Source organism: Castanea sativa, chromosome 10, assembly GCF_040712315.1.
Source record: "Castanea sativa cultivar Marrone di Chiusa Pesio chromosome 10, ASM4071231v1".
NCBI lineage: Eukaryota > Viridiplantae > Streptophyta > Magnoliopsida > Fagales > Fagaceae > Castanea > Castanea sativa.
Window position 1 is genome coordinate 14,861,040 of NC_134022.1, and position 23,056 is coordinate 14,884,095.

The following is a 23,056-nucleotide window of genomic DNA, read 5'->3' on the forward strand; positions in this document are numbered from 1 at the left end:
ATGCGGCCAGGGTGGTAGGTGCAGGGTCTTTAATGTGGAGGTGGCAGCCTTTATCTTTGGTATTTCTCTAGCATCGATGCTTCTAGGACATTCAAGGGTTCACTCTCTTTTACCATTGGTCTTCACCGTGTCATTCCCTAACCTTTCCAATGAAGTCCCGGAATCTCCGATGTCCGTCCGAGGGGAAAAATCATCCTCGGATGTACCCTCGGATCCTCGGCGTATGGGCCGACCCATAGTACTAACAAGTTCTAAACCCAGGAGCAGGTCAGCCTTCCTTAGCATGGTCCAAAGGCCCATATACCCATCAGGGCCTTTTTACTCCCCACAATATAACTATTGATTTTTAATTTTTTAGAAATTTTGCAATCATGGAGAATATAGGAAGAAAATGTAATTCAATGGTCGATTTGTCAAAATTCATCTCTAATAAAAGATATTGAGTAAGATTGTAGTATAAAATTATAACAAATTTTGTAGCTAGCCTTTAATATATGAGACAAATTTTGAAGACTAAATGTGTAATTAAACTTAAAAGGAAACACTCATAATTTTCCATAATTCAGCTCGAAGGTGTTTATAATTTCGTAGTTTAATCTCGTGCAAAGACAGGAATTCTCTAGACTTGCAACTTTCGGGGCCTCTATAGCAGAGGACTAGTCATTTATTAAAGTCCAAATTGTAGAAGAAATCAATGAGCTTGTTTTCTTATAATATACAACAATAATGATACAAGAGATGCAAAATAATGAAGAAATAGAGATTTAAGGGGACGGCATTGCATTGGATTACGGGGCATCTTTTGAATCAAAAAGTTACTAATCAATAGAGAGAGTTGTAGGTAAAGCAGGTGGCAACAATTGAGGATATGCAAATGAAGAGTGAAGGAAGTAGGGTGATATTCAAGAGTCTACTCTGGCCCAAGTACCCCGCCAAGGTTATCGTGCCATCTGCAATCACTCGTGCAATTGTCCCAGCTTCTGTTGAAAGTAGTCCACCATTATAGGTTCCACGGGAAAGCCGGGATGACATGACCCGAGAGAGGAGTGCCAAGTTGATACCTGGACCAATGATTGAGGAAAGTTATAACATATTATTTTCAGGATCCTAAGAACTTGGCAACAAATTCAAATATTCACAGAGTATATTCTGGTACTTTAGCAAATCAATACAGGATTTTTAAAGTCTATACCAAACTGTTGTTGGGAATGCACCACAAATTTTGGAGCTGGTAAATGTACAATTTTTTTTTTAAAATTATGAGGTACCGAGAAATGATACATTTACTAAACATGAGACAATAAGACATGATGCTTTTTTATCTTGAAAATAGAGGAAATTTAACTTTAAAGAATCACAATTGAAGAAGCCCCTGTCCAGGCTTGTATTAATCTATAAACCGAAAATATTTTTAGCCTGAATTCATTCATGAAAGGTTGCGGAATATCATAAAGCTAATGGATACTATTTATATTGTGCCAAAATCCAGATTCAATTAAGATGGTTTTCATATTATGTTAATACCTTTAAGTTACATATAGTTTGGTGTTTGTGGTTTAAGTTTTCTAAACTTAATGGTTGGCAGATAATAAATATAGCATACCATTTACAGATAGATAAAGGCACCAAATTGGATGTCCATAACTTAAAAGGTCGGCAACAATTTAAATATAGAGACAACTGGTGGAGGGGGTGGTTGAAGTGGTTTTGGAGGATGTGGGGAGTCAGTGGATGGCGGTCAAGGAGGCTGGCATTGGTGACGTAGGACATTGGACATGGGAGTGGGTGGAGGCAACGTGGAGATTCATCATTGCCCACCTGTGAGCTTCCTTTCTCAAGCATAAGAAAGAAACCAATTGTTTCCCAGCCGAAGGGCAGCAGCAGCAGAAATTTATTACTATCTAAAAGGAGGTCAGATGTGATCATTGTGGGGCAAAAGAAAGAAAAAAAAAAAAAAAAAATCGTTTCCTAGCCAAGGGGTCCAGCAGAAATTTTATTTCAAACCAAAAGAGTCCAGATGTGGCCATTGTGGGTTCCCTTTTATTCTAGTGCTTTGTTAAAAAATATTCAAACAATTTTAGCTAACAACAATCTTCACCATCATCCAGTGATTGTGGAACATGCCGGCATTACAGATGCGCAGCAATGGCTGGCTTCTTTGAAAAGGAGTCCACCATATATCCCTCACTGTGAACAATGAGAAAATGAGTGGGTTAGAGACAAAGGCCGCAGTGCTGCTCTGCCTGAGACAGAGTCTACCATGGTTGACTTTGACACAGGCATAGGAATGGGTTCCATACCCACAGACCATTGTGGACACAAGAATGCCAAGCAACTCGCTGTGCTGCTGGTTGCTTGAGGTTAGGGTGAAATGTGCGGGTCACCTAGCTACAGTAGTGGTGGTTGGATGCTTCAATGAGAGAGAGAGAGAGAGAGAGAGAGAGAGAAAACAAAGTTTGAGGATGACATTGACAAAATTGAAACTTAAAAAGCCAAAATAATAATAACCCTGCAGTTTGGACTCCAGCCTCTTTTTTTTTTTTTTTTTTAATTATTATTAATTATTTATTTTTTTAACTTCTTGAGGAGCCACCACTTCCTCTACTTGTCCTAAAATACATCAATTAAAATTTTCATTTCAATTGGAATTTGGATATTCATCACGTGCAATTATACTCTTTCATACAAACTATTCACTATCGCAAATAACAAAATAATTTAACCAAACAATATCTCACCTTCAAGTACTTCAGCAGAAACAAACAAGATGAGTCCTGAGCAGACATACTGAGGCACAGAATATGGAACTATTATATGGAAACTCAGGAGTACGCCTATGCAAACCATAATTTCGGATGCCAATAAAATTTGCCTGCAATCAGATCAATGAAAATTAATGCATCGGCAGTTTCTGAAAAACATATCCAGAACTTTATATAAAAATTAAGTTAATGTTAATAATTACCTGTCTTCAAACATGTTGCTTATGTAGTTTCCAACAACAATGTTTACTGGAAGAACTGTGAGGCCAAGGGAAGCAAGAAAAATTGCCACCTTGCCTGTAGACCAGTCAAAGTAGTATGTGGTAATGACACTAGATTCTGAGAGTAAAATCTCCATTACGTATTTGAGCATGAAATATATCAACAACTGAACCTGATGAACCATAGAGATTCAATTAGAGAATGTGTAGAAACTCAGCTCCAACCAAAAATTAATGTCAGAGAATCGCTATTGAGAAGAAGATAAGGTTCTCAATGATTTTAGAGTCTGTCCATTGGCTTGTACCGATAAAAAACATGACCTTAACCAGAAGATAATAGGATTGGATTTTGATATTTTAATCATCAGCAGGTCAATAGTGAGGTTCTACTTGACAAGCTGAATTAGGAGCAAAAATTTCTGATGCACAATGTGCAATACGATTGGATAACGTATCTTTTTTTTTTTTTTGATAGGTATTAAAAACTCTATTGATAAGAAAAGTACAATGAGTTTACAATAGTAAACTCACTACAAAAAAGGAGATACAAACAGATCAAAGGGAAAGGCTAACAGAATTAACGAAATCAAGCAAAGAAATACAATGCGTAAAACACCAAATACGAGACCACTCAAACAAAGTCCTAGTTAGTAAAGACTTCAAAAGGTCCACAGTTCTTTCAATGTCCTCAAACGTTCAGGCATTGCGTTCCTTCCAAGTTAACCACATAAGATACGCTGGCACCATATTCCAAACATTGGAAGAATGAATGCCCAACCAATTCCACCATGTAGAAAGTAGAGAGACTACTATCTTCAGCATCACCCACTGAACCCCAAACAAGTAGAAGACTTCACTCCACAAGGTATAGACAAACTTGCAATGTAGTAATAAATGATCCACGGTTTCCTCCTCACACCAACATAGGTAACACCAATTAACAAGAGGCAAGTTCTTCTTAAAAAGGTTATCTATTGTGAGAATCCCACCTCTAGCAGCTGTCCATAAGAAAAAAAGACATCCTTCTAGGGACCTTAACACTCCAAATGCATTGCCAAGGGAAAAAAACCGACGGAGCTTTCAATAATGATTTATAAAAAGTATGCATATCAAAGACACTACTACAATTCAATTGCCAAACCATGGTATTATCACACCCCTAGGTATTTTGGATGAGATATATGCAAAGAAAGCATAAAACCTTGCTGTCTCCCAGTCTTGAAACTCACAGCAGAAGAGTAAGTTCCAACTTCTATCACCCCCATCAGGCACAATCTCAACCATATTAGAAATCCTAGCTTCTTCATCCACAGTGCAAGCAAACAATTTTGGATATAATTCTTTCAAAGGAGTAGGACTACTCTAAGGATCATGCCAGAACCGAATACAAAAATCCTCTCCAGCTGCGTACAACACATGGACCAAAGAAACTCTCCGCCCTTTTCCTAATGTTCTTCCACATCCCACAGCCATGCGTTGTGCACCAACCACCACTACCTTCCCCATATTTGGAGGCTATGACCTAACACCATAAGTGTGTGGCCTCCTTACCAAAGCGCCAAAGCCACTTCCCTAGTAAAGTTTGGTTAAACAACCCAATCCTTTGGATCCTCAAATCACTTGCCTCCACTAGCCATATAACCTTTTCCCAAGCAACAAGTGAATACTTAAATACATCAGTAGATCTCTCCCATAGGAAATTCCTCTGGATCCTCTCTAATCTATTCGCCACATGTTGTGGAATAGTAAACAAAGATAAAAAAATAAGTGGGAAGGCTTGATAAAGTACTCTTCAATAAAGTAAGCCTACCCCCTTTTGACAAATTTAACCACTTCCAACCTGAGAGCTTTTTCTCCATCCTTTCTATAATAGGGTTCCAAATCGAAGAATCCTTATAATGAGCCCCCAAAGGCATACCCAAGTAAGTCATAGGCAAACAGCCAACCTTACAACATAAAATGCGGGCCAAAGCATCCAAATTCCCAACCTCAGCAACTAGCACAATCTCACTCTTATCAACATTTACTATCAAGCCTGTGATAGCTTCAAAGAAGATCAAAACCATACAAATATATAATAATTGTTCCTTGGAAGCGTCACAAAAAATAATAGTATCATTAGCAAACAAAAGATGGGAAATGTGCAAACCTCCTCCTCTCACCACAGTGGGGCTTGCTTGGAAACCGCTAAGAAAGCCCCCATCTTTTGTCTTCTTCAACAACCTGCTCAACACCTCCATCACCAATAGGAACAAGAGTGGAGATAAGGGATCCCCTTAACGAAGACCACGAGAACTACCAAAGAAACCAGTTAGTGACCCATTGATAAGCACTGAAAAGCGAACTATAGAAATACATGCCTTCATCCATCTCCCCCACTTCTCCCTAAAACCCATCCTCTCCAAAAGATAAAACAAGGCACTTCGGTTCACAAGATCATAAGCCTTCTCAATATCCAATTTAACAATTACACCCGGATTTCCACTCTTCAGTCTACTATCCAGGCATTCGTTTGCAGTAAGAATGGAATCAAGAATCTGTCTTCCCCCAACAAAGGAGTTTTGGGAGTTGGAAATTAGTTTATCTAATACCAATCGAAGTCTATGTGCCAACACCCTTGACAAAAGCTTATACAAGCTACCCACAAGGCTAATAGGGCGGAAGTCTCTAATATTAACCGCATTAGTCTTCTTAGGTATCAAACACAAAAAGGTGGCATTCAAAGATTTCTCAAAAATGCATTCGTTATGAAAGTCTGCAAAGAAAGCCAAAATATCCCTCTCAAGCACACACCAACATTTTTGGAAAAATGCCATGGTAAAGCCATCAGGGCCAAGAGCCTTATCACCCTTAACTTCCCGAAGAGCCGCAATGAACTCCTCCTTCTCAAACTCCCTTTCTAGGGAAAGGCAATCAATTTCATCCAGATTTGCAAACTCTTGGCCATTAACAGTAGGCCTCCAAGATTCCGATTCCTGATATAAAGACTCATAAAAACCCACCACTTGATCTTGAATCTCTGCCTCTGCCTCATGCAAAATACCATCAACCTCCACACCCCTCATAGTATTCGCTCGTCTATGAGAATTGGCAAGCCTATGAAAAATCTAGTATTATTATCCCCTTCTTTTAAAAATAGAGCTTTCGATTTCTGCCTCCAAGAAATCTCTTCCAAGGAAGCTAAATACTTAATTTCATCCCTGACTTCAGTTCTTCTTGTTCTATCTGCCGGAGACAAAGATTGCACCCCTTCTCTCAAATCAAGGTCCAAGAGTTCAGACAAAAAACATTTTTTCCTAAAATACATCCCCAAAAGCATGTTTATTCCAACGCTTCAAATCTCCCTTAAGAGCCTTGAATTTACAGGTTAGAACATAACTAGGAGGCCCCACAAAATGATATCCATTCCACCACTCCCAAACTCGATCCACAAAACCCTCCCCTTTGAGCCACATATTCTCAAATTTAAAAGAGCTCTTCCCCCTTGACATACCACTTGCCTCCACAAGAAGAGGACAGTAATTTGAAATCACACGAGGAAGAGGCCTTTGAGTCACATCCAAGAAGTGATCCTCCCAGTCAGAGGACACCAAAACTCTATCAATTCTAGACATAGAAAGGTTCTCAGATTCACGAAACCATGTATACTCACCCCCCACCAGAGGTAGATCAACCAAAAAATTCCTCTCAATAAAGTCTGAGAATTTGAACATGGCTGGATTAAAAAAAGGTACAACCAAGACGCTCTGCTGGATATCTGATGATATTGAAGTCACCAAAGACACACCAAGCCGAGCTCCACCTCACTCTTACACTATGAAGTTCAATCCATAAAGCATCCCTAAGCCCAACAGCAGTCGGACCATACACCCCCGAACAAATCCAAACAAACCCATCTTCCACACCCTTCAACACAATGGAAACAGAAAAGCAGCCAACCATAGTCAATTTTTTCATACACCTGTTTGTTCCAAATCAAAAGAACTCCCCCTGCTGTGTGAATGGCATCCAAAGCTACCCAATCAACAAAAGGGCTGCCCCAAAGGCTTTTCACAACAAAAGAATTAGCACAGTCCAATTTTGTTTCTTGAAAACACACATCACATTTCCACTCCTTGAGTAAATTCTTCATGGTATCCCTCTTTTGAGGATCGTTAAATCCTCTCACATTCCAAGATAGGATCTTCAAATTCATGAACAACGATCTGAGCCCACCCAACGGAATTCACATCCCCCCTAGCTCGCCGACCAAATTGTCCATCATAATTAATAGTAGAAACTAAATTCTTCAACTCTCTCATGCCTTTTTTAGTTGAAGAAACAGTGCGACGAAGACTACCTGCAGTAGCTTGTTTTTCCCACACTTCCTCAAGCTTTTGAAAGAAAGCAATGCACTACCTTTCACAAGAATCTATAGGAAAGCCTACAAATTTACCAAAACCCTTAACCATCCTTTTAACCCACACTGATGGTTCCAGATTATCCTCCACGAGAAAGTCATCCATTGCTCTCTCCTCTGTTACCATATCAAGACCCCTATAAGGAGCCCACTCAGCCAAAGGTACAAAATCCAAAACATTTCTATCATCCTCATCCTTACCTAAGCCAGTGGAGTTGTCCCAATCCGACATCAGCATGTCATCCTCTTTGGAATTAGAACCCAACTCATAGAGAGGTGAGAAACAATTTTGAACCAACAACTTGTGATTGCGATTCATATTGGAGAACTCATAACCCAATAGAGGCTGTGAAACCATCTTTGGTGAAGCAGCGGGCTCGGCAAAGTCAGACTGCCCATCGGAAAGCCCATCCGGGTTTGGAACATCCCCAGAGAATAGACAATCCACCACTGGACCATCGGCGACAATTGCAGTGTTTCCCATACAACCAAACACAGCACCACTAGTTCGAGAGCCCACCAAATGACCACCGTTAGCCCCCATCACTTCAACATACCCATCGGACCTTTTAAGGTCCACACCCATCTCACTGGTGCTCGGAACTCCCATCAGAGGCTTCACGGGTGAAGCAAGGGAAACCGACCCTTCGCTGGTTCGAGACCCTACCGAGGAAACACCACCTTTCACAATCTCATCCATGCACCCATCAAACCACGAGGATACTCCACCCATCTCGCTGGTGTTCAGGAGCACCGTCGAAGTCTTCTCGGCTAAACCATGGGACCTGACCCTTCTCCCACCTCCCATAAGCTTTGTTCAATCAACTTCACCAAGTTTTGAATGAATTCATTTTGGGCTTTAATGGGTTTGGCCTGAGTTGCTTAGTCATTTAAAGCCACAGGCTCTAACAAAACTGGGCCCAATTTTGCTGCTTCTTTTGGATGGACAAATTTTCTCCATTAGACCTTACGTTGAGCAGCACCATCAAAAGCAACGGTAATTTTTAAAGAGAAATGGGTCCGAGTCCATTTAGCAAAAGGGCCACGCAAAGGCCTGCTACAATTAAGAAGAGTTGGATTATTTGATTTTTGAAAAAAGTCAAATCCCCCAAGTCTCTCGTTCTAACTTATAGCTAGGGTTGTCCACGGGTCGGTCCGGGTCGGGTTTATGCCCAACCCAGAACCGACCCGCCGGAATCGGGTGGCAAAAAAATGCACCCATCGCCGACCGTCGGAATGTACGGATCGGGCGGATCAGAGCATCAGATGACGACGGACGGGTCGGTCGGGGTCGAAAATCCTGAAAACGGCGAAAAACGGCATGAAAACGACGAAAATCCGGCATGAAAATGGCGAAAATCCGGCGAAATCTTTGAGGTTTCTCCAGATCCGGCCTAATTTAGGCCACATTTTCGGCAAGATCTTGGCCAGATTCGGTGAAATCTTGCCGAGATCTTGACGAAAATGATTTAGATGTCACCGGATCTACCAAACTATCGCCGGTAATCTCACAGATCGGTCGGATCGATTTTGATCGGATTCTGGAGAAGGAAAACCGACGTCCGACCCGCCAAACTCGGGTTTTGAAGGAACAAACCCGTTTCCGACCGCCGGAGAAGTCGGATCGGTCGGCGGCGGGTCGGGTTCGGTCGGCGGCGGCAGGTGAGTCGAGTTGGCCGGGTCTCTGGACAGCCCTACTTATAGTCCCAAAAATATTTGGCAACTGAGGGGTTGTTTGGATTTTAAGTTTTCCATCACCGGGTTTTCATCACCTACAACCCAAAATATTGTGGACCCCACCACGAGGTGCTTGTTTGGCTTTGCTTACTCAGTGATGTTTCCATTACTCAATTCTCTAGTTTTTGAATGATGAGATACCAAAATTGAAAACACAATTTGGGAGTTTCTAAAAACAGAGAATAGAGTGATATGGCATTTTTCGTTATTTTTAGCAACGAATGGGACCCACTGTTCAGTATCTTGTCTAATCACCAGCTCTCTTTCTTCTTCTTTTTTTTTCTTTTTCTTTTTCTTTCTTTCTTCTTCTCTTCACATCTGCTTCTCTGTTTCTCATTTTCTTTCTTTCTTCTTCTCTTCACGCCTACTGCTCTTTTTTTTTTTTTCTTCTCTCTTTCAGTGTTTAGCTTTTACTCCCAAAGGCTCTCTTTCATACTGGACCAAACCCATCTGCACAGCCCAACATATCCCATCTTTCTTCTTTTGCTCATAACAGCCCCATCTTTAGAGTAAACCCCTTAGCCTAGCCACATCCAGCGACGCATTTGATCTAATCCAACCCGCGACGGCCCCATCTCAGATCGGAGAAGGACGACGGTGACACAGAACCCGCAAACCATCTACAAAGACCCAATTGTATGAACAAAGCCACATGTACCACCTACCGAGACAATAACATATGTGACCAAAAAAAAAAAAATTGTATCAAGAAAAAGACATACCCAAGTTGGAACAATGGTGATCAGAACTCAAAGGGGGTAAGGATTGGATTGGGATATAGTGAACAGCGACGGGTTCAAGCCAAAACAAACCCACCCTTTTTCTTTCCCATCTGACGAGACCCAAAACACTGGGATTAGTGGGTGCTTGAATTACGAGATGGAAGGAGAGTAGCAGTTCTGATACAAATTTCTTAACCACCGGGTGAAGTCACAGAGGTTTTGGGAGAGCAAAATCAGCTGGCCTTGGTTCCATTGAGGTCTTCAGATTCTTTGGAGGTGTCATCAGCTCAGTTTGAGGGGGATGAAATACTTGTGGAGGACTGGGTTTTAGACACCTATTTGGAGGCTGCTGAGCTACCTAACGAAAAGGGTTTGTCACCTTTAGCAGTGGAACCACTAGCTTTTTCACTACCTTTGGCCATGGAAGGATGGGAAGTTGTGGGTGTGGAGAATCCAGTGAGGAAAGAATCTTACTCTGAGTGGTTCGAAAGTAGATTCAATGGGTTTGATAACTTCCTAGGCGTGTCCTTACAAGGTTTGGAAAATCAAGCGACAAATTTCTTGTTAGCTGTTGAGGCTGAACTACACCGTAGGGCTACTTTGGAGAAAAAAGCACGTGACTTGAAGAGTTCAGGAGTGAAAGGTATAAGAGAGTTGAAGGGTCTATTTAGTTTGATTAATTATAGTTCTACTTCATCTAGGCGTAATGATACTAATAGGGAGCGGGCACTATCTGTTTCGAAATGAATTTGAAGATACTTTCTTGGAAAGTCAAAGGTTTGAATGTGGTTGAGAAGAGGCTCCAAATTCGTAACTTGCTACATACCTGGAGGGCTGATATTGTATGTTTGCAGGAGACTAAACTTGAATGGATAACTAGAGGAATTTTTCGAAGTATATGGGGTTGTCCATATGTAGATTGGCTATACCAGGGTTCTGAAGGATCTTCTGGAGGTATTGTTCTAATGTGGGATTACAGAGTGGTGGAAAAAGTGGAGGAAGCAGTGGGGTATTTTTCTATTTCATGCAAATTTAAAAATGTTGGGAATCAATTTGAGTGGGCGTTTACAGGAGTGTATGGGCCAAATTTGAATAAGAGGTGTATGAAAATGTGGAAGAAGCTGACAGGGCTGATTAGTTGGTGGGATTTGTCATGGTGTTTAGGAGGGGACTTCAATATAATCCGCTTCCCATCGGAAAGATTAGGGGCTGCAAGTTGTACTTGGGCTATGTATAGATTTTCTGATTTTATCTCTCTCCATGGGCTGATGGATATACCTATGGATGGAGGCCTTTATACTTGGTCCAATACTTCCTCCACTTCTAGAATAGATCGATTTCTTTTCTCTCCACTCTTGGCGGATCACTACACTATGTTTACCTAAAAGAGACTATTCAGGGTACTTTCAGACCACGTCCCCATTAATATTTTTCCCAACATGGTTCCTTGAATTTCCAGTGGATTCGTCACGCCCGCCACTGCCAGCAGCCACCTCCTTCCCTGGCCTAGAAGCTGATTTTCCCAAGAAAAAAACATGTTGCTTTGTTTCAAGAAAAGCCCAGCCTCCCCTGTTCATCACTTCTGGTACACGCAAGCAACCACGTCTTGCTCCATTATGGTACTCTGATATCTCCACAAAAAGACCGCCCTTATTCGATTTACTAGAAAACTCCAAAATTTCATGATACTTGTGAAACCATTTAAAAAAGTGCTTCTTGCTAAAGTCCCACTGGCACAACTCTACCAAACAGGCAATGATCCAATCCAACCCCAATCTACCAACTCGGATTGAACCTTGATGTTTCCCCTGTTTTTCAGTAATGGAGCAGGAATCCATACGCCCTCCATCAAAAGCCAAGAGAAATGACTTTGAGTCAATACGAGAAGAAAGTGAGTTCTTTCCCTCTGACCCCCCTGGTATAGAAGACTTGGCCAGCGAAGAAATTGGCTTGGGAGGGGGTTTAGGTGGGTGTTCTATAGGCTTGGGGTTCAATTCTCTTAAGGTAAGGAGGGCTGAGGTGGAGTATGTTGAGGAATGTGCTGGCCAAACTGACTTGGCCAGTAGAAAGATTGTGGGAAAGAGCAAGGATTTGGAGGGTAAAAGTGTTGCAGGTTGGTGAAAAAGGGGGGAACAAAGGGTAGGATTGGATATGTCGATAATGGAGGATGGGGTGGGATGGAAGGAGGGAAAGGTGGTAGTGGTTGTGGCGGAGGCAGGGTGGGGGGGCGGAGGATTAGTCATGCACCCAGAGTACAAATGCATTTTGCATAGGGAAGAAAATGTCTTCAAAGAGAGGTGGATTTTGGTGGGGAAAAAATCAGACCAGGTTTTAATATAGAAGCAAAATACTCATCCACCTTCATATTATATTTCATGTAAAATCTGGACTTCTAGCTTCATTGTAATGACCAAGTGAATTTGCAATATTGATAGTAAGCAAATTAAGAAGTTCATAAATCCATAAACATAATTTGTATCAGCAGTGTAATATAAATTTAAAAAGCACATATATTGGCAGGTCAAACTTAAAAATATTTTTTATTTTATTTTTTCAATTTCAACATAAAGGAAGAAAAGTGAAGGTGCTATGATGCAGGACAGGGTAGAAGAAAAGAGATAAAGGTAACAGTAGAAAAAGCAGGACAAACCCTAAGCTTCACCACCTAGAAATTTCCTGAAAACCTTAGGCATTACCACCTAAGGGTGCTTGGCATCAACACCAGACCAGAAAACATTCACCTATCAAAAAAAATTTCTAATTCAAATTGTACTTCACGGTCACAAAGGCCACTATTTTAATAGGACTTCCAGGATTACATCAATATGGAAAGTTCTAATCATGCTACAATCAAATCCCATAAAATCCTAAATCACAATAAAGACCGAATTCAAAAAGAAAACTAATTTAAAACTGAAAAATAAGTTCCGAAATAATTTTGGTGCTCCTTGCATCATTCTTCCCTGGTTGGAGAAAACTCAACCTCAGGTTTTGAAGTGCTCAAGGATAAGAAATTTTGTAGTTGATAATTGCAATAACTCTTGAAGCACATCTGGCTACATTAAGAACAAATAAGCATTTTGTTCCACCATGTTAAATGCTTCTGGAATGATAAAGTCAATAGGTGGAATAAATGATACAAACCTATCTTGTTCTATAGGAAGCAACATCAAATCAAGCTTCTCTACTTCATCAATCATGGAGGGTTGATTAGTATTGTTGGCATCAAACTCAACTTTCATGTCATATGAATCCTCTAAATATTCGCTCTCTTGCTGAATTTTTGCCTCATCAAGTCATGATTCTTCAACAGGTTGAATTGGATCTACTACACATGGTTTAGGTGGTACTAACTGTACATCTGTAACACTTTTATTTCTTTTTCATCCCAAATTTGTGGTGCCTCAATATTATTGGGTGGAGGCCATTATTTTGCCTAGTTGGGCTTTTATACCTAGTGCTTTCTTGGACTGTGTCTTGGAGGACCTTCAATATGTCTTCCAATGTTACTGGGATGAACTTAGGACTAGTAAGTGTTCAAGCACTCATCTCATCTTCTTCAAATTGTGCCACATAACCAGTAGCGGGTCTATCTCACTAACTTAGATTGTTTTTTTGATCGAAAAAGTTACCATGATAATATTTGGACAAATCTCTCTTTTTTTGATAGGATGAAGTTATATATTTCTCTCTGAGTTTTTCTTTCACTTCTTCCCAATTGGTTATGGGAGGCTTGTCCTTCTTAAAGCCAAGGTTTTCAATATCCTTCCAATAGTCCCTAGCTCACCTATTAGTTTCATCTTGGGAAATTTAGCCTTTTTTATATATGATAAATCAACTTGATCAAAGAATTGATTCATTACTTAACCAAGTGATGAGGGTCGATGGGTCTAGACAACCATCAAATGTAGGTGCCAAGATTACATTAATATGGAAAGTTCTAATCATACCACAACTAAATCCCATAAAAGTACAAATCACAACAAAGATCAAATTCCAAATTCAAATTTAAAAAATAAAACTAGTTCAAAATTCAAAAATTAAATTCTGAAATTTTTTTGGTGCTCCTTGCATTATATATATAGAACAACAAAACCATGTTATGTCATTATGCTAAACTAATTTTTTATGTAATGATGACATCAAAGATATAATTATCAATTTTACATAACTCATATAAAATTCTGAGTCAATCACATACCTTTACGGAGGGTGTAAGTAGTCTATATGCTGATCGAATTGAAGTTGCTGGTCGGTGAGAGTCCTCAGGAGCTTCTTCGCTTTCATCACATTCTTGCTCACCATCTTCATCTTGTTGCTTGACTTCTGAAGAACTAACAAGCAATGGCTGTTTAAGTCCATGCTCAAGTGCATCATTCTCTACCACCACTGTCATTCAAGATCCACCATCAGAAGTAAGCATATTGAAGAGAGAACATTATTGTCAAAAGAATTTTTTTTTTTATTAACACGTAATAAATGATCATGTAAACCACCAGTATAAATGACAGATTGACAGTGCGGTTAGTAATTTAAAATTTTGAAGTTTATAGAATAACAAAACAATTTTAAGAGTAAATATTAGATAACTATGTTCACATTAAAGGGTTAATGCTTCAATAGTTCAATTTACAGCCTTCAAATGATCTAACACAGACAGAATCACGTGCAAGATATCAACCAAAAAGCTTTACCATCTAAATCAACATACCAGCATTAGATTCCTGTGGTATATGATTCTCCTCAATTTCACGAGAAGGTTCTTTAAATGAGATCCACAACCAAATTAAGTACACAAGCCAAGCAACAGCCATAACCCAGCCAGGTAAAGTGTCCTGATTGAATGTAAGCTTGTAGATCTTAAAATTAGTTTGAAGCAAACCAGCTAGAGCAGGACCACAAGCCATTCCAAGAGCACTAGCACTAACAAAACCTGCTGATGCCTGCATGCGGATTTTTTGTGGTACACAATCACTGATATACCTCCGGTTAACAGCTCTAGCAGAACCCAGTCTGCAATTTGGGAAGAGTGACTATGTCAACACATATCATGAGGTATAAATAAGAGTCATCTAACCATAATTTAAGCTCTAATCATAATCTATAAATCTTACCACCTTACACTATTTCTAGTTTTCAGTTCAATCTGAGTGCTCTAATCATAGTTTAAGATCTAATGCTGTACTGCAGTGTACAAAAATGAGTTTCTTGTCAATTCTAGAACCAATAAATGGTTTTCTAGTTTTTTTTTTTTTCTCCGACCAGACAATAAAATAATATTGTGGCCTCAATAAACGGGCAGAAACCAATCTTATTGCTTGTATTTTAATACCAAATAAAAGCCTGAGTATAGCAAAACAGCTTCATGCTGCCTTCTTAATTTGAAAGAATTAGGCCCCATCGTGCCTTTTCTAAAACCCATAATTTTGGTACTGAGTTCAGTGCAGGCTCCAAGACCTGACACCAATTAAAATTCTCCTTGAAATATATGCACGTGTGTGTGAGCCTGCGCAAATATATGACCTAATCTAATTTGAAAATAACTGATAAAAATATTTGAATGTCTCCTTTGTGCATGTGTGCATGCATGCACGAGTGCATATGTATATAAATTAATTTTTTGCAGTTATGCTGAGTTATAATATTTAAATTTGATCTTTCATATTGCAATAAAGTAAATAAGAATGCTATTCCCTTACTAGAATGTTGCACTCCTCATGCAAAGCATGTGCAGATCCACATAGTCTCTCAATAAAATGCACAAATTTCACATGCTTGAAGTTATTCCTACCAAGTAATGAGTCCAGAGGAAAAGCAAGACTCCTTACCCACAGAAAAGACGTCCGATTAGGAGAACTGCTATTGAATTAAAATCATAAGCCAACGCGTACAAGATGTTTCCCACAAAAAGAACTACACTGCTAAATACAAGAGGTCTGAAGTATGTTTTATTTGACCATGCACTAAAATAGACTGAAGAAAACACCTGCGCAACAGCCATTGCCCCAATTACAATACCACAAACTGTTGCTGCAGCTCCAAGGCTCAAGGAGTAGTCATCTGCTGTAGGGACAACAATATATGTATTGACCATATAAAGAAATGTGTTCACTAAGTTCAAAAGAAGCGACATAAAATGGTAGTTCTGATCATCAACTTGTTCCTCAACAGGAGTAGGGAACTCTTCTTGCATAATGAGTGCATGTTGTGCCAAAAAGTTGAGGAAATTTGTTGAGTGGGTTAACCTGTCCACAGCTGCTTTTATTGAATCAATGACAGGATCCTGCAGATGAAAACTAGTTAATACCATAGCAAATCACCAGCCTTATGGTTGCTTTCCAACCAAAAATATATAACTACAACTCCTTCAGTAATATATATTGTACGGTGATCGGTCCACCAGCCCATTGTTTGGTGGCCCATGAGCCGTGGATCAAATAAAGGTCATTCAATGGTTCCAATGCACACTGCTTGGCCCAAGGTAACCAGTGAACTATTTCAACCTCGGGATCCAATGTTGCTCGGAACTCGTTTTCAAGGTATCTCGGTAATGCCTTAGAGGAGGTCGCCCGCTGAACAACATCCGTCGTCTGTTGCAAGTTCCAAAACTGACACATCCGTTCCCAAAATGGGACCCCCTTTTTGTCAGGAATTATCTCAAAGGGCCCCACTTGCATGAAAAACCATCTAATGTAATCATAACCAACCTACTAAGGAAGCCTATAAATAGAGGAGGAGAAGAAGAAAGAGGGGTTAGACATTTTTGGGTGAGATATTAGAAAATAAGAGAGAAAACTGAGAAAGAGGGAGAGAAAGAGAGGTCCTGTTCGGGAAACTAATATGAAACTGTCTGAAAGGTATAAGAATTGCGTCTCTAGGAGCTTCCCATTGTAGGATATCCATACCCCCACAACAACAAATAGATAATCAGCCCATTAACTGAGCTGTACACGCCACACACACACACACACACACACACACATATATATAAACAGGGAGTAAGAAAACATTGAGACAGGAAAAAAAAACCATAAAAACTTGATCAGGTTGCATTGAGTATATGTTACAGAACCTGGAGGGGAAGAGCAGGCTGATCATATATTGATAAGTAGCTTCCCTGACGGTCCTGAAGTTCATGAAGATTGCGTGATACGGCTCCCACAACAGCCCCTATTCCCTGCAAGTTCCATTCATCCAGGAAAAATAGTTTTTAGAAGTATTTTTGAAGTGTTTAAATGTTCAAATAGAAAGGTTAGCCAAAAAATTAAAAGAGGAAATAGGAAAAGAACATCAACACATTACCACATGCTTAAACACTTGCTGCAACTGGGAGTACGGATGATTTGCACGAGTCTTGATATAGTAATTAGTGAAACTATAACCAAAGCGTTTATCAAACTTCTTCAGAATCTTACGCAGACCAATAGCATTTACCTCAACAAAAAAGAGAAGCTTTAAAAGATCTTGTCCCACTGCTCTATAAGCTTGTCGTAACTCACATATTTGGGATATTTCGGGCTGTTGCTGAAGGGCATCATGCTGTTCATCAAGTTTAGCTAGCCTGCTTGCAAGTAGCCCTTGTTGCTCCAACAGAAAAAGGACAATCTTCTCAATCTGAAATATTAAGAAGAAATTAAGTAGAAAAATTTCATGGTCAACCTCAAGTAAAGAACAGCAGAAGTTAAAACATCCATGATGGCTGTACATGCAAGAAGTTCCTGCTTCAATTTATTTTTTTAATTCAATAGTTTCGAGGGGGAGGGGGGATTTGAACCCTGGATGTCATGAACACACACCAAGATGTGCCAACCAATTGAGCTACAAGGCTCTTGGCAATATATATTAGGCAAGCAATACAATGACAGACACACACACGTGAATTTATACATGTATATGTACAGATATGTAGGTATACATCAGCACAAGAGCCCGTGCAACTTACGGCCCTTCCATAGTTCGAACATATCTTGCATTGTCACCAAGACAGTAAGAAAGGTACAAAAGTGAAACACAACCATCAAAAAATACATTTCTCAAGTTTGATCCTATGTAAGGGTAGCTTCTTATGGACATCACACGGTTCATTGCATATCTAAGAGGCATGACAGAATTTCCATTTTATTTACCAGAACATCACATGTTTCCTCACTTATCTTAAAGACTGACAGATCTTCCCACATGACTTCCAAAAAGGTAACGAGGTTCATTTTAAGAAGTTGATTCCATTAGAGAACCTACTACAACTTAACTATAAAAAATGCTCATGCTAATCAATGTTCAACAGCTCAACGGATTGCTTAAACAAGCATAATGACAAGGTGGATGCATGATCCACAAACCCAACTGCCAAGAATTCATCTAGAGTTAATAAACCTATAAACATTTTCAGTATATATAATATGTTGAAACTTCAATGTGCACTCAGTTTGACACAAAACATGTGTGATTCAATAAACAGATTGTGAATGACAGAGATATAGACAAGACACAGATAAAAACATGCACACAACTTACCTGAATATCCAACATTCTTGAGAAATCCTTGAGAACATACCGGCGATCTTGTGTCCCAACTTCAATTTGTTGAGCATATTGTTTTACTTTTTTCTTCATCATTTTATAGTTGATGTAATATCTGAAAGAAATAATAATTATGAGTATCTACAGAAGGATCCTAATTACAATGAAATGAATATGTTGTCCAATTTAATATTTACCAACAGGTTGGAACACTCAACTTTGTATTAGTGTATTGTTTATATGTGTGCCTACACTAAGTTGGAGAAATATGTAATGTCATGTCAGTGCAACTTCTTTGTTTTGGTTGCCTTCAAACAAAAAGATTGATAAGAATCTTTAAAGAAGTCACGTACAAGCTACCATATTTAGCAAAACAGGTTTTTTGTCAATATATTATTAGCTATTTCTACAGAGAAATTGCACCCCCTAAAAGCTTTTAATTATGAAGGTATCATTTCAACAGGTTTTGTGTGTTTTGTGGAGAGCAACTAAGTTTTGGGATGAATGATTTTTTGTGCAACAATTTTCAAATGGAGTTAGGCAATGGACTACACAAAGAGACTCCACAAAGCTGTGTTTTGCAGGTTCAGATCAAGGTCTGGTTAAATACTGTGGGATAGGTTGCTGCCACCTGCCACCTGCCACCTGCCACTTTCAGAGGTAATGGAAGGATCAAGAAATTGTTTCAGCCACTTTCATATATTCCCTCCATCCCAAAATGGACAGGGTGATTGCAAATGGCATGTAAACATAAAAATCTTCTAAAAATGCCCTTAGGTGGGCCAAGAAGAAGCATTTTTGTTTGAAGAAAGGATGATTCAAATTTAAGGGTGGTGGATTCAAATGTAAGGATATTATAGGAAGTTAAATGGATAAATAATTTCTCTGTTTAAAACTCCCATATATTTTAAGATCGGCCAAAAAGAAAACCACTCCTGGAGGGAACAGATCAACAGAACAATAGAGAGTTTATCAATCAGTAATGAGGTAAGGTTTCTATTGGAAAATGTATGTAAGTAGTTGTCAAGAGTAAGTGGGGGCCGAGGGCATGCTGTGGACATGTAGATCTGCTGTGTGACCTTGGGGTTAGTATCTTGGTTGAAACCGTTGTATTCATGCCTTTTTCTCTTTTTGCTATCAATAGGTTTACATGCCTCCCTTAAAAATCTATAAGCTTTAAAATGATTGCAATATATTGACCAAAAATCAACTCATTTGAGTTACAATGGCCATTAGACAAGATGAACAATTTGATATCTTATCACCATGACTTATTCATAAGTAGATAGCATAATGATGTTTTTTTTTTTGATAGGTAATCCGAATGCTTTTATAAATGATAGAAATACAATAATGAATTATAGATAAGATAGCATAATGATGTATCCAAAATTCATTGTATACATTTTCTCTTTTCTAATTTTTAAGAGAAAGCTTTCTTGAAGAAATCAGAATGAATTAAATTCTAAGCAATGCAAAAAATTATATACATATATATACACATTTCAACATACCCTTGCCATTCTAGAATTTGTCTTTCCTTCAACTTCTTCCCAAAGGCAACCATCTTTCACTACAAATAAAATTATATATACTGATGTGAGAAGATGACTAGAAGTCAACAGAAACATATACAACAGAAGTTTGCATTTCCTGGGTACAATGATACCGGGAGCTGTTCCAGCATTAAAGGATAATGAGAAAAGAAAACGATAACAGATATAATTTGTGTATTATGTTGCCATAGAACTTCTCATAGTATCACCTAGTTTCTGCTAGCCTAAAATTCAGCTCTAAGGAATAAACTGATTTGAAGATTCAAAATATATGACAACTTCAGTGCTGTTGTAGACCTTTTACCATGTCAGAGGTATAAAATATAGTTCCAGACAGTCATACACAAAACCTGACAGCTACAATTGAATAACATTTTGTGCTTGAGGGCAAAATGTGGTGTGGTCTCCTCATTTCACAGATTAAACAGCACAATATCTCTTCTTCTTTTTTTCCTAATGACTAATAGGCCAATATCTTTTGTATTGAAAAGAAGTATAATCAATTAGTACATACATGTATGCTATTTTACATGGAAGCCTTAAAATTAAGTAAATCTGTCGGACACATGACAGAGCCATACCTTTTTTTTCTTTTTTCTTTTTTCTTTTTTCTAATGAATAATAGGCAATATCTTTTATTTTGCAAAGAAGTAAAACTGATTTTAGTACATACATGTATGCTATTACATAAAGCCTTTAAAATGAAGTAAATCTATCAGACACAACTACATGTTCACTTTGAGACATGTACCTAAATGGAATACCTGACAAATGAAGATATAAATACTACTTGGTTTACTAGAATTCCCAACTTAAAATGTTCCTACAGTGAAGAATTCATCTTGGGCAAAATGTATTATGTAGAAATTTCAAGTATCTCATGCAATAGAACAAGATAACTAGTTCATTTTACAGATTAACAAACTCCCGTATGTCTTAACAATTGTAGGTTAGACAAGTCGAAGAACCAGACATACACCAAATCCTCACATGGATGTAATTCCACGCAACATAGCATTTCAGACAGATTGAAAAACTAAAACTCCACTTTCTTATAGCCAGACAAGCACAATTAACAATATTGAACACCTTACATAAAACCCAATTCAGAGATAGTAAAGAAGACTTACATCTGACCTTCTTTTATTTTTAAAAAAAAATTATAAACTATTCTTTGGAAGAAAAGAATAAACATGAGAATCCAGCCCTTGAAAATTAATCTCAGCTAGCCAACACTAGACTTCTCGACTCCCAATCCCAACTTGATACAAAAACCGTCACTTTTCTGTATTATTTAAATACTGAAAACCTATCATAAAGCCATAAATTGGGCATGTAATTGCCACATCAATCATGATATGAGTCCAACTAAATCCAGCTGAAAAGGATAGCGTGTTTAAATTTCCTTTCTCCCAAACAATTAATTTAAACAAACTTCAGTACTGTTCTTATTCAACTGAACAGCTTATCGGGTTATCAGTCAAACTTATCATGCCTAACACAAAGTTTATGTAAAGCCACCAATTCCTAAATTTATGATTAGCCATCAATCCTTAGAGCTGTGATTGCTGATCAAATTAGCATATTGACTAGTTAGCTTAATCTAATTCAGTGAACATGTTAACCATTATCTCGCAAAAACCACCGAATTTGACCAAGTCCATATCAAACAAATCCAAATTAGTCAAATTCTAGTATCACATAGTCGGCTATTTCAGATTCACAAACTATACTCATTAAGGAAAAAAAAATTAAATTAAAATCTTCTTCACCGCTATGAATATAGTATATATTATTCCGTCCAATATACCAGTAAGCTAAATATTATGCTCCAATTGAAAATTTGAACTGCAGAGAAGTTTTCGTTCCTGCTCTGTTTGGCTGCCGAGAAAAAGAAAAACGAAAACTAGTTTTTTAACTAATAACAGACTTGTATGATAGGTTTCCTATAACTTAAAAAACCTGAGACGCGGAATTTCGAAATTCGAATCTCGCTTTCTTTTCTAAGTTGCCAAACGGAGCACGAATTCAAAGAAAACAAATACAAAAAAACAAAAAACAAATAATAAATAAATAATTATTCGTTCATAGAAAAAAGCATTACCGAAGTGAATTTCGGAAATCTCGCTATAAGGCTGCGAGTCTGAGCACACGAAACGAAACGCAAAGTTTGTATGTGTTTTTTTGTTTTTGGTTATATTTAGATGACCATCAACGAGAACACAGCTATAGCAATAACAAGCTAGCAGCAACAAGACGCAAACAATGGAGGAAGCATATTCTTATTGGAAACCAAATGGAAACTGTTTTACGAAGCAACTCTCGACGCGAATTTCGGAAATAAGAAATGGAGATTCCGGATTCGGAGAGAGCAGAAAATAGTGCTGCGTTTGATAGAATGAGAATATCTGAATACATATGGATACATATGGATACCTTAAATATAAAAAGGGAGATTTTGGGAAAATTATTTCATCCTCTCGAATTACGTATGCACTTCCCTTGTATAAATAATGGCTTTCACTAATTAAATACCTACTATTCCACTCACATAAATAATAAATAATAAATTTACCATAAATTTAATTTGTGAAATTTACTATTCATGTGAAAGGAAAAACTACCTATTTATGATGCTGCACAATAATTTCCCGCGATTGTGAGAGCTGTTAGAGTTGGCTTTGCTATGTTTTCTCTTTCCGTACAATGAAAGCAAGCTGTATCTTTTTTAGAGTCCTAGATTTGTTTGGGATGGAATTGGAATTTTGGAGAATGAGTGTGGGCAATTTGGGGAAAATGAAAGATAACCCCCAATAAAAACAGAGTGGTCTTTCGTTTCTCCAGTGATAATGATGTAATGTAGGGTTGGGAGGAGAGATTGGAATGTCTGTGATATATAATAAGGGGTCGAAATCAACTTAGGAATTATTATGTTTTAGACCTTTATTGCCCTTTATCTATAATAATGATCCAATTATTACGAGAGCACAATGTGTGTGACCGTGAGCGAGAATGATTAGAGTGCTTTATTTATATTCGGTTTAGCTTTCTGTTAATATATATATATATATATGAGAAATATATATTGGGTTCAAGTTTAACATTTTTTAGACAGTAGATTTTTAAGAAATTTAATAGT

At 38.3% G+C, this 23,056-nt stretch overlaps 1 protein-coding gene across 5 annotated transcripts; it reads right to left on the minus strand.

Moving 5' to 3' along the window:
- Positions 1–504: 504 nt before the first annotated feature.
- Positions 505–22,611, minus strand: LOC142613531 (SPX domain-containing membrane protein At4g22990). 5 transcript variants are annotated; one of them, XM_075785914.1, is made up of 11 exons: positions 22,542–22,611; positions 19,876–19,934; positions 18,356–18,476; positions 17,144–17,455; positions 16,914–17,018; positions 15,670–16,124; positions 14,553–14,854; positions 14,043–14,230; positions 2,966–3,156; positions 2,739–2,872; positions 505–1,061 (listed from the first exon to the last, which is right to left on the minus strand). In XM_075785914.1, exons 2-11 carry the CDS (start codon positions 19,926–19,928, stop codon positions 823–825), a joined length of 2,100 nt encoding a protein of 699 aa, XP_075642029.1. In that variant the 5' UTR covers positions 19,929–19,934; positions 22,542–22,611; the 3' UTR covers positions 505–822. The 5 variants fall into 5 exon arrangements, with proteins under 5 accessions (XP_075642029.1, XP_075642025.1, XP_075642028.1 ...); XM_075785910.1 differs by lacking the exon at positions 22,542–22,611 and adding an exon at positions 22,022–22,437; XM_075785913.1 differs by lacking the exon at positions 22,542–22,611 and adding an exon at positions 21,055–21,685.
- Between the last annotated feature and the right edge of the window lie 445 nt (positions 22,612–23,056).